Raw genomic sequence first — 13,308 nt, 5'->3', positions numbered from 1 at the left:
ATGCCCTAGAGAAGCTGAGTGGCTAAAGAAAAAGGAAGAAGGGGACATTTAAGATTATGCAAGAGAAGTAAAACAACTGAATAATGCACAGCTCATTCACCCTACTGCCAAAAGATAGGCTTTCATGGCTGTATGGTATAGTAGTGAGAATAAATGAGCTACCATTATATGTAAACATGTAGATGAATCTTGCAAACTGGATGTTAATGAAAGAAACTAAATTTATGTTCTCTACGAGTTTGTACATATAAGTACAAAAAAGTGGGAGACTGTGAGGCTGTAACTAGAAAGGGCTTGAAGTTGTCTTCTGGGGAGTTGATTATGTCTGTTTCTTGGTCTGGGGTGTGTTATAGGAGTGTAAGCAGTTCGTAAAAATTCATGAAGCTTTTCATATAAAATTTCATTGTTTTAACTAAAAAGTGTTTGTTAATTACTTTTTCAATAATAGAAACATCTGTATTAGTTTTCCAGGACTGCTGTAAGAAATTATCACAAATTTGCTGCCTTCATAAAACAGAAATTTACTCCTCACAATTCTGGAGTCTAGAAGTCTGAAATGAAGGGATCAGTAGGAATACACTCTCTCTGAAGGCTCTACAGAGATTCTTTCTTGCCTCTTCCACCTTCTGGTACTCCCTGATATTTCTTTAACGGTAGAAATAGCAACCCCTATCCCTGCCTCCTGCTTCACATGCCTTCTTCTTTCTGTATGTGAATCTTCCTCTCTCTCCTAAGGACAACCTGTCATTATATTTAAATTCCACTTGGATCATACATTTGCATAGTCCCCTTTTCCAAATAAGAACACGTTTACAGATACCAGGGGTTAGGTCTTGGGTAGACATATTGGCGTGAGACACAATTCAACCTATTCTGTCACCCTAATAAAAGTTGGAGGTTTATAAGGAAGGAGCAAATGGGGCCAGTACTTTCCTACTTGAAGTTTGCTTCTAGCTCCCAAAATTCTGATCTACTCAGGTGTGACCTGAGAATGTTGTCAACTTGGAATGTCAGTGAGGTCAGGATAGGACATGGAAGAAGAAAATGTCCCTGGAGAGACAAGACTGTCTTCCTCTTATATGCTTTGGATATAAGATCCTAGTCAACTTGGAAATTTTCCTTTCCAAAGTAGATTTCTAATGGCTGAGATTTGGTTACCATGAAAATGTTGTCTACTTTGCATGAAATTTCTGTTCCTGGTAAAATGGAAATTCTATTTATGCTAAATATGTGACACGTGCATATTAGTTTATGTGGTAACACTGAAAGTGAGTTTTCTTTGAAAAGAGAATAGAGGAAATCTAAGGACTTTTTAAAAGATGTTAAAATAAAATGCTCCTTTAACCAGGAAAAAATTGAAATATTCAAATAAGTATAAAGTATCAAAAAAGTTATTAAAGCTACACAATGTATAGAACTATTTTCCTAAAAAAAAAAAAAAACTATTTTCCTACTTATGCTCTCTGTTGGATGAGGTTAGCTTAATCAATAATTCTAGATGATTGCAAAATATAATATGTCCTCATTTATATTAATTTTATATACTGAATGAAGTTTCCACAAATAAAAAGAATTACTCATTAATTGTTAATATTCCTAAGGCATAGGAAACATCATGCTTTATTATATACAGCATGAACTGGTACCTAGAAATATGTACATATTAGCAATATTTTGGGGAGATATGTTAATTAGGAAGCTTTTGGTTATAAAAAATCTTATCTCAAACTAGTGTCAACTATAAGGAAATTGTCTCATCTACCTAGACATCTGAAGGAGAGAGGGTTCCAGTCCATCACCAAGGACTCAGGTTATTTACTTCTGCATTGTGTTGACCTTGAAGGTCTTCCCTAGAGCTCCTCTCTTGGGGGTTACAATATAATTGTCAATGGAAACTGAATATGTTTTCTTATTCACACTCTGCTGGAAACAGAAATCTTATTTAAACCAAGAATAATAGCTACTTCATTCCAGGGTATCAAAATCATTCAGGTGCTTATTCTGTACTTGGATCGGAGACCTGATGCCAGAGAATATAATTTGACCCCTGTCTATCTGCTTCTGTGGAGTATGATTAAATTTTTTCCCAGTTCTTAACCAGGTTTCTTATCTACTTTTTGTTTAGCATTATGATTTCTTTATATATTCTGGAAGATGTTCTTTTATTAGATATGTCTTCTGCAAATATTTTCTCCCCATCTTTGGCTTCTCTTTTCCTTCTCTTGACAGTGTTTTTTGCAAAGCAGAAATTTTTTATTTTAATGAAGTCTAGCTTATCAATTAATTCTTTCATAGATTTTGCCTGTGGTGTTTTTGTCTAAAAAGTGATTGCCATTCCCAAGATCATCTAGATTTTCTACTATGCTATCTACTAGGAATTTTGTACCTCTTTGGTTACATTTTGGTCTGTGATGTGCTTTAAATTAATATTTGTGAATAATATAAGTTATGTGCCTAGTTTTACTTTTTGCATGTGGATGTCTGATTGTTCTAGCACTGCTTATTGAAAAGACTGTTCCATTGTATTGCTCTTGCTCTTTTGTTAAAGGACAATTGATTATATATACTTATGTGGGTTTATATATGGGCTCTCTATTCTGTTCCATTTAGATGTCTTTTTTTTTAGCTAATATCACATTGTCTTGTTTAAGTCTTGACCTCAGAAACTGTCAGTTTTCTGACTTTATTCTTCTCCCCAGTATTGTGTTGGCTATTCTGGGTCTTCTGACACTTTATATGAACTTTAAAATCAACTTGTCAGTATCAACAAGACAACATGCTGCGATTTTGATTGGGATTGCACTGAATCTATAGATCAAGTGGAGAAGAACCGGCAGTTTGAAAATAGTGAGTCTTCCCATCAATTAACATGGATCATTGTTACAATTATTTAGTTCTTTATTTTCATTTATCAGAATTTTGTAGTTTTCCTCATAAAAGTTTTGCACTTATTTTGTTATAGTTATACATATGCATTTCAATTTTTGGATGTTATGGAAATGGTATTGTGTTTTTAATCTTAAATTCCTTGTGTTCATTGCTGGTGTATAAGAAAGCAACTGACTTTTGTCTCTTAACTTTATATCTTACTATGTTGCTATAATAATTACTTATTAATTTCAGGGGTTTTTTGATCAATGCTTTTGTATTTTCTACATAGACGTTCATGTCAACTACAGTAAAATGTAGTCTCATTTCTTCCATCCCAACCTGTATACCTCTTATTTCTCTTTTTTTCTATTGCATTAGCTAGAATTTCCAGTACATGCTGAAAAGGAATGGTGAAAGAGGTTAACTTTGCCTTGTACCTGATATTGTTAGAAAAATTTGAATACTTCAGCATTAAGTATAGTTCCAGCTCTAGGCTTGTTATAGATAGTTTTCATCAGGTTGATATTTTCCTCTACTGGTTTACTGAGAGTTTTTATCATGAATGAAGGTTGGATTTTGTCAAATGCTTTTTAAGCATCTTTTGATATATTGTGTGATTTTTCTGTTTGCTTGTTGATATGATGGGTTACATTAAATGATTTTCAAATATTGAACCAGTTTGTATAATCAGGCTTAATTCCTCTTGTTTGTGCCATACAATTATTTTGTATACATTGTTGGATTTTATCTGCTAATATGAGGTTGAAATTTTTCACGTCTATTGTCATGAGTGATACTGGTTTATTATAGTTTTAGCTTCTAGCTTCTAATGTCTTTGTCTGGTTTTGGTATTATGGTAAGTGATGGACAGGGAGGCCTGGCATGCTGCGATTCATGGGGTTGCAAAGAGTCGGACACGACGGAGCGACTGAACTGAACTGAAGTGAAGGCTGACCTTAGAATGAGCTGTAAAATATCCCCTCTGCTTCTGTTTTCTGAAAGAGACTAAAGAGAATTAGTACAATATTTCATAAATGTTTGTTAGAATTCACCAGTAACTCCACCTGTGCCTGGTGCATTCTGTTTTGGAAGGTTATTGATTAGTCTTTTGATTAAAATAGATTTAGGCCTATTTGCATTACCTATTTCTTCTTGTGTGAGTTTTTTCAATTGTTATTTTTCAAAGAATTTACAGGGTTCATCTAATTTAGCAAATTTGTTGACACAGAAATGCTTGTAATAATCCTTTAAATGTCCATGGGGTCAGTTGCTATACCCCGTTTCACTTCTGGCCCCTTTTTTTCTCAGCATGGCTAAAGGCTAATCATTTTTATTGATCTTCTCAAAGAAGCAGCTTTTATCTCCTCATAGAGATAAAGAACACTAATTTCATACATCTCTTCTATACACTATTTTTGTTTTATATATCTAAACTGTTATTATTAACACAAAATAAATGACAGTGTTAATGCTGACACTGAAAAAGGTGAAGTTCAATTTTTCTTTCTATTCTGCTCTGTTTTCTGTAGGCGTATGTTTGCCACTCCTTCTGTCCAATCCAGGGTAACAAACGCAAAATAGTCTCAGGAGGGCAAGTAGAATCCATGAAATAGAAACTTTTATTTGCATCTTAACAAATTGAGGAAGGTGTTCAGTCTGGACACACATTCTCTAGACTAGCTAAATTTTATAGACATAACTGGAAGGGTCTCCCTGAAGCTATTTTGGACTCCATCACAAGGCAGTAATGGGGGCACTTGCAATTCTTTATTAATGAAAGAGAAGAAAATCATCAAGCAGCAATATATGCCTCCCTCATTCTGCAGCAGGTAATTTAAGATTGATGGAACAGAAACAATATTAGGGATTGGCAGATATGCTGAGTGTACCAGAAGGCCTCCTCATTTTTGTAGCAGTTAGTGAGTCAATATTGGGGGTTTTAGGGAATGGATTTATTGGACTTGCATACTGCATTGAACGTGTGAAGAACAAGAAGTTTTCTACTATCAGCTTTATTCTCATGGGCTTAGCTACTTCCAGAATTTGCCTGATAGGGTTAATAGCTACCGATGGATTTGTGAAGATTTTTTCTCCAGAAATGTATTCCTCTGGTTACCTAATTGACTGTGTTACTTACTCATGGGTAATTCTGAATTCATCAAGTGTCTTTTTTGCCACCAGCCTCAGCATCTTCTATTTCCTGAAGATAGCCAATTTTTCCCACCACATTTTTCTCTGGTTGAGGAGTGACATCAAAAGAGTTCTTCTCCTTCTGATGGGATGCTTGCTTATTTCATGGTTAGTTACTTTTCCCCTAACTGTGAAGATAATTAGTGATACTAGAGCAAAGAATAGAAGCATAATCTTTTCAGTTGAAGTGCATAAAGGTGAATTCTTTAGAAACCAGATTTTGCTCAATCTTGGAACCCTTCTGGTCTTCATACTATGCCTGATCACCTGTATCCTATTGCTCATTTCCCTTTGGAGGCACACCCAGAGGATGTTATTGAATGCCACAGGATTCAGAGACCCCAGCACAGAAGCACATATCAAAGCAATGAAAGTTTTGATATCTTTTATCATCCTTTTTATCTTGTATTTTATAGGCATTATCATAGAAATATCATGCACTACTATGTCAGAAAGCAAGCTGTTGTTTATTTTTGGTCTGACCCTCACAGCCCTCTATCCCTGGGGACACTCGTTTATCCTAATTCTAGGAAACAACAAGCTAAAGCAAGTTTTTTTGAGGGTACTGAAGCAATTAAATTGCTGGAAGAAAGAGAAGCTCCTCAGAACTCCTTGATGGGCTTAGGGAGAAATGGATGTTCCAAGAAAACAATCTAGTGAAGAAATTCCTGAAGAAGTCTTTCAACTCGCACTACTTTCTTGCATTGGTTTTAACTGTGTTATTGAATATCACCAAAATCTTCCACAATGGTTTTGACTATGTTTCAAGGAATTCCACTCTTCAAGGAGATTTTAATCCCATGCACAAATTGAGTGGCTCAGTCTGACTCCCTCTATTGCAGTTCCTTCTTTCCACAGCCCCAAGACCCAGAGGAAAAAACTACCTGGAGACTGTTCACCATAAAGATGTTGACGGTGGGAATAAGTCTCTAAAACAAGATTTCTCATTACATTTTACCTGACTTTCCTGAAGCATTGACAATCTTTTACCACAAACTCTTAGGGAAAAAAGCTAAGAGAAAGTTATGATCAGTCTTGACACTTACAACATGGGAGTGAGAAGCAGATACAAAAGTGCTTCTCTTGAGTATGCATTTTTATTTTTTCCAAGTGTGCATTTTAAATTCTTTAAAAGATTGCTTTTGTTCTTACTATTTGATTCCTAATGTTCTCTCTCTCTTTTTTTTAACTAATGCATTTTTGATGGAGTAACAGTAATCATGGTGGAAAGAGGGTCAGGGCACTGATGAAATGAATCTTTCTATTTTTCAAATCCAGTGATTTTACATGAAATTAGTCTTGAACTTCTTTAAATTAAATTTTCAGTGTGAAATTTTTAGGCTTTATGAGTAGTACTGCAAATGGGTGTGCGTGCATGTGCTCAGTTGTGTCTGACTCTTTGTGGCCCTGTGAACTGTAACCTACAAGGTTCCTCTGTCCGTGGAATTTTCCAGGAGAGAATACTGGAGTAGGTTGCCATTTCCTACTCCAAGGGATCTTCCTGACCCTGGGATCAAACCCGCATCTCCTGTGTCTCTTGCACTGGCAAGCGGATTCTTTACCACTGACGCCACCTGGGAAGCCCTGTGGGTAGAACTACATGATCCCAAATACACATGTATACAAGTCTGTTATTAGAAATTCTCAGAACCAAAACACCTTCACATTCTCCTTTCATTCCATGTCATGGTTAAGAGATAAGGTCCCCTAATTTTAACCTTTTGCTGAGCATATGTTATTTTCATGTTTGCCCTTTAACAAATTTCTTTTCAAGGGTCCTGGTCCCAATCTCGATTCTAGCCTTGTAGAGGCCAAAACTAGTTACCTTATCCTACATACACACAAGACTTTAAAACTTAAACTCTAATTTAAAACAGATTGCGAATGCCCCAAAAGCTTTATTTTTAGTACTTTTTCCCCCTTTTTCTCTCAGAATGTGTACTTTCCCACCATTTTTGGCATCTGAAAGTTTTTTCTTTCACTGACAGGTGGGTCATGAACTTAAAATAATTCTGAAAACTAGTTTTCCATATTTTTATGTATTCTGGACTGATGGGATTTCTCTTGATGTCTGGTTTGCCAAATTCTCTTTTCTGCTTCAATTTAATTGAGATAACACATTTGCCATATTCTTAAAAACAAAGACTAGTTGTCCTTTCCTAGTTTTATTTTAATTTTTCTTTTTTTGTAAATGAATTCAAAGCTATTTATTTTCTGCCTGTTGATTTAGGTACATTCCACAGCATTGACAAATGGTTCTTATATTGTCATTCAGCACAGAGTCCTGAGATATCCTTTGTAATTTCCTCTTAATTCAAAGGTTATTTAACAGAATATTTTTCAGCTATATGAGTTATGTTAAAGGTGATTTTTCATATTGATATTTTATTGTATTGAATTTGGGTAAGCAACATATTTTCATGATAGTTAGCCTAGGATAAGATTTATTTGGCCTAATACAAGATCTATTTTTGTGAATAGTCATGTTTACTTGGAAGAAGTTTGATGCTGCAAATTTATATGCATTAGATGGAGCCATGTTTATGATATTCATTAGAATATCATTGGATAAATTAGATGAATTCATCTACTAGATTAGATTCATCTAACTTTCATTAGATGAATCATGCTAGTGATATTGTATCTCTATATCCATGTTCATTATGAATCAATTTGAAATAGATTATCCATGTACATTCACAACAATTAAATTCTTTCATTTATAGCTGCACTTAATTTGAAACAATGTTGATAGTTATATTTGTTTCCATGTTCTTTAAATTATTATTATTATTGTTATTAAACTGGTAACTCATGCAGGTTTTTACCTTGAATTTTATTTTTTCCATGTTTTTAACATTTTTTTCCATGTTAAAAATCGCTAATTCTTCACTTCATATTTACATATATATTCACTTCACTTCATATTTATTATGTATTTTCCATCTGTTTGTTTTCAGTATCTATTTTTTCTTTTATTGTGTCCTGTAGAAAACAAATCTCTAATATTCAATGCTTTAATATTAGAATCTGAAAATTATGATCGAGTAAACATCTTTACACTTATTGTAATAAAGTTTATATTAATTTCCTATCTTCTCATTTCTCTTTTTCTATTTCTCATGCTTTCTTCTAGATTTCCCCCTTCTTTGCTGTCTGCTCAGTTCAGTTCAGTAATTCAGTCATGTCCGACTCTTTGTGACCCCATGGACTGCAGCATGCCAGGCTTCCCTGTCCATCACCAACTCCTGGAGCCTGCTCAAATTCATGTCCATCAAGTAGGTGATGCCATCCAACCATCTCATCATCCGTCATCCACTTCTCCTCCTGCCTTCAATCTTGTCCAGCATCAGGGTCTTTTCCAAAGAGTCAGCTCTTTGCATCAGGTGGCCCAAGTATTGGAGTTTCAGCTTCAGCATCAGTCCTTCCAATGAATATTCAGGACTGATTTCCTTTAGGTTTGACTTGTTTGATCTCCCTGCAGTCCAAGGGACACTCAAGAGTTTTCTCCAACATCACAGTTCAGTTTGATTTGCTCAGTCATGTCCAACTCTTTGCAACCCCAACACCGCAGTTCAAAAGCATCAATTCTTTGGTACTCAACTTAATGGTCCAACTCTCACATTCATACATAGCTCCTGGAAAAACCATTTCTTTGGCTAGATGGACCTTTGTCGGCAAGGTAATATCTCTGATTTTTAATATGCTGTCTAGGTTGGTCATAGCTTTTCTTCTAAGGAGCAAGTGTCTTTTAATTTCATGGCTTCAGTCAGCAGCAGCAACAGCAGTCACCATCTGCAGTGATTTTGGAGCCCAAGAAAATAAAATCTGTCACTGTTTCCGTTGTTTCCCCATCTATTTGCCATGAAGTGATGGGACTAGATGTCATGATCTTCGTTTTTTGAATGTTGAGTTTTAAGCCAGCTTTTTCACTCTCCTCTTTCACTTTCATCAATAGGCTTTTTAGTTCTTCTTCCCTTCTGCCGTAAGGGTGATGTCATCTGCATATCTGAGATTATTGATATTTCTCCTGGCAATCTTGATTCTAGCTTGTACTTCACTATTGATAACAAATTTTCATATACTGATTTTAAAATATCGCTCTCTTTATTTCAAATAAAATAATAAATTTGGCTTCCTATGTCTACTTCTAGTCCTTCCCATGCTGCATGCTTTTATGGTGTGCAGTTCTAAATTTTTAAATTTATGTATTTATTTTAAATATCTTTTTATTGTAGTAAAATATATACAACATAACATTTTCCACTTTAACATTTTAAGTGTATAATTCTGTGTGGTATTGTTACATTTACAGTATTGTACAACCATCACCACTATTTTCAAAACCTCTGTCACACCAAACAAAAACTCTGTACCCCCTCAGCTGTAACTCTCTATTCTCCCTCTCCCAACTTCCTGGAACCTCTAATCTACTTTCTGGCTTTATTAATTGACTTATTCTAGGTACTTCATACAAGTAAAATCATAAAAAATTTGTTTTTTTATGACTGGCTTCTTTCACTCAGCATAATGTTTTCATGTTGTAGCATGTTTTGGATCTTCATTCCTTTTTGTGGCTGGGTAAAATTCCATAGTATATGTATATTCTACATTTTGTGTTTATAAATTCATCTGTTAAATGAACATTTGAATGATTTCTACCTTTGGTATTGTGAATATTCTGCAACAAATATTAGCGTACAACCATCTGTGTCCCTATTTTCAGAATATGGCTGAAAGTGGAATTACTGGGTCATATGGTAATTCCTATATGAAGCTTTCAGATATATATATATAGTTGATTTACAATGTTGTGTTAACTTCTGCTGAGCAGCAAAGTGACTCACTTATGTGCTGTGCTCAGTCATTCAGCCTTGTCAGATGCTGCAACTCCATGGACTGTAGCCTACCAAGCTCCTCCTCAGTCCATGGCATTCTCCAGGCAAGAATACTGGAGTGGGTTGCTGTTTCCTCCTCCAGGGGATCTTCCTGCCCCAGGGATCAAACCTGTGTCTCCTTGGCAGGCAGATTCTTTACCACTGTGTCACCATATATATATGTTCTTTTTTATATTGTTTTCCATTATACTTCATCCCAGGACATTGAATATGATTACCTGTACAATACAGTAGGACACTATTGTCCATCCATTCCATGTGTAATAGTTTGCCTCTACTGACCCCAGACTGTCAGTCCATCCCCTCTCCCCCTTAGCAACATACTTAACTTTTTCAAGAACCACCAAACTATTTTGCCTAGTGGCTGTATCATTTTACATTCTTACATAAATGTATGAGGTTTCAAAGTTCTCCTATTCTCTGCAACATTTATTATTTTCTAGATTTTTCACTATAAGCATCCTAATAGGTGTGAAGTGATATTCTCATTTTATCAGCCTTTCTCCAATGATTAATGCAAAGCAATAGAGGAAAACAATAGAATGGGAAAGACTAGAGATCTCTGCAAGAAAATTAGAGATGCCAAGGGAACATTTCATGCAAAGATGATCTAGATACCAACAATGGTGATCACTCACCTACAGCCAGACATCCAAGAGTATAAAGTCAAAGGGCCTTAAGAAGCATCACTACAAACAAAGCTAGTGGAGGTGAAGAAATTCCAGCTGAGTTATTTCAAACCCTAAAAGATGATGCTGTTAAAGTACTGCAGTCAATATGCCAGCAAATTTGGAAAACTCAGCAGTGACCACAAGACTGGAAAAGGTCAGTTTTCATTCCAATCTCAAAAAACGCAATGCCAAAAATGTTCAAACTGCTGCACAATTGCACTCATCTCACACGCTAGCAATGTAATGCTCAAAATTCTCTAAGCCACACTTCAATAGTACATGAACTGAGAAATTCCAGATATTCAAGCTGGATTTAGAAAAGGCAGAAGAACCAGAGATCAAATTGGCAACATTCATTGGATCAACAAAACAGCAAGAGAGTTCCAGAAAAACATCTACTTCTGCTTCATTGACTATGCCAAAGCCTTTGACTGTGTGAATCACAACAAACTATGGAAAATTCTTCAAGAGATGGGAATACCAGACCACCTGACCTGCCTGCTGAGAAGTCTGTATGCAGGTCAAGAAGCAACGGTTAGAACTGGACAAGGAACAAGAGACTAGTTCCTAACTGGGAAAGGAGTACATCAAGGCTGTACATACTCACCCTGCTTATTTTACTTAAATGAAGAGTACATCATGAGAAATACCGGGCTGGATGAAGCTCAAGCCGGAATCACGATTGTCAGGAAAAATATCAGTAACCTTAGATACACAGATGACACCCCCCTTATGGCAGAAAGCAAAGAACTAAAGAGCCTCTTGATGAAAGTGAAAAAGGAGAGTGAAAAAGCTGGCTTAAAACCTAACATTCAAAAAGCTAAGTTCATGGCATCCTGTCCCATCACTTCATGGTAAATAAATGTGTAAACAATGGAATGGTGAGAGACTTTATTTTGGGGGGCTCCAAAATCACCACAGCTGGTGACTGCAGCCATGAAATTAAAAGATGCTTGCTCCTTGGAAGAAAGCTATAACCGACATAGACAGCATATTAAAAAGCAGAGACATTACTTTGCCAACAAAGGTCCATCTAGTCAAAGCTATGGTTTTTTCAGTAGTCATGCTTGGATGTGAGAGTTGGACCATAAAGAAAACTGAGCACCGAAGAAGTGATGCTTTTGAACTGTGGTATTGGAGAAGAATCTTGAGAGTTCCTTGGACTGCCAGGAGATCAAACAAGTCAATTTAAAAGGAAATCAGTTCTGAATATTCATTGGAAGGACTGGTGCTGAAGCTGAAACTCCAATACTTTGACCACCTGATGCAAAGAACTGACTCCCTGGAAAAGACTCTGATGCTGGGAAAGATCAAAGGAAGGAGGAGAAGGGGATGACAGAGGGTGAGATGGATGGATGGCATCACTGACTCAATGGACATGAGTTTGAGCAATCTCTGGGAGTTGGTGATGGACAGGGGGACCTGGCGTGCTGCAGTCAGTAGGGTCACAAAGAGTCAGTTAAAAATGAGTGACTGAACTGACTGACTGACATTACCATATGAAAAATAGGTAGTGGGAATTTGCTATATGATGTAGGAAGCTCAGTTCAGTGCTCTGTGACAACCTAGGGGGTTGGGATGGGGTGGGGGGTGGGAGGGAGTTTCAAGAGGGAGGAGACACATATATATATACCTATGGCTGATTCATGTTGATGTATGGCAGAAACCAACACAACCTTGTAAAGCAATTATCCTTCAGTTAAATAATTCTAGTTTTTAAAATAAAATGGTCTACGGAGACTTCCCTGATGGTCTAGTGGTTAAGACTCCACACTTCCAACTCATGGGGTGAGGGTTCAGTCCCTGGTCAGGGAGCTAAGAATCCATAGGCCTCTTGGTCAAAAAAACAAAACATAAAACAGAAGTAATATTTTAGCAAATTCAATAAAGAACTTTTTTAAAATGTAAAGAAATAAAAAATAAAGTATCTATGAATGTGTGTGGGCACCCAATATTTATATTTTTAGTAGTTTTTAATGTAATTCTAGCATTCCTTCAGGTTTGAATGCAGGTATAGTCACAGAAACATTAGCATTACTTATATTTTTTCACCTCCAGAAACCACAAATCATTATTGTGATAGTGATGTCATTATTAGGTCAGTAAATTACTAAGTCACATTAAAAATATAAATGCATATATTTGAGTCTATCTGGATTCCTTTGAAATTCATATATATTTATTTTATTAGTTTAAAAACATTGTTCTGAGGAAATCATAGCCTTCACCAGACTCCCAAAGTTGTCCAGTAAAACAAAAATTGACTCCAAATTCATTACTTACAAAACAGAAAGAGACTCACAGACTTAGAGAACCAAATTATGGTTGCGGAGCAAAAGGATGGAGGGACAGGATAGTTAGGGAATTTGGGATGGACATGCATGTGTGTGTTAGTCACTCAGTCGTGTCTGACATTTTGTGATTCCATGGACTCCAGTTCTCCAAGCTCCTCTGTCCATGGAATTCTCCAGGCAAGAGTACTGGAGTTGGTTGCCATTTCCTTCTCCAGGGAATCTTCCCAACCAAGAGAGTGAACCTGAGTCTCCTGCATTGTGGGCAGATTTTTTACTGTCTGGACCACCAGGGAAGCCCAGATGGACATGTACATACTGGTATATTTAAAATGGGTAACCAACAAGGACCTACTGTATCACACACAGAATTCAGCTCAATGTTAT

General features: G+C 36.1%; 1 protein-coding gene across 1 annotated transcript; it reads left to right on the top strand.

The window, feature by feature from the left end:
• Positions 1-4,747: 4,747 nt before the first annotated feature.
• Positions 4,748-5,677, top strand: LOC122423727 (taste receptor type 2 member 10-like). Its single transcript, XM_043441053.1, has one exon. It carries the CDS (start codon positions 4,748-4,750, stop codon positions 5,675-5,677), a length of 930 nt encoding a protein of 309 aa, XP_043296988.1.
• The last annotated feature ends 7,631 nt before the right edge of the window (positions 5,678-13,308 follow it).

The sequence above is a fragment of the Cervus canadensis genome, chromosome 21 (genome assembly GCF_019320065.1).
Source record: "Cervus canadensis isolate Bull #8, Minnesota chromosome 21, ASM1932006v1, whole genome shotgun sequence".
Taxonomy (NCBI): Eukaryota; Metazoa; Chordata; class Mammalia; order Artiodactyla; family Cervidae; genus Cervus; species Cervus canadensis.
The sequence above is the reverse complement of the archived record's forward strand: the minus strand, read 5'-3'. Positions and strand labels throughout refer to the sequence as shown.

Bases quoted from the DNA above. Each gene is read 5' to 3' on its own strand.
- LOC122423727 (XM_043441053.1), top strand. From the start codon at position 4,748: ATGCTGAGTGTACCAGAAGGCCTCCTCATTTTTGTAGCAGTTAGTGAG.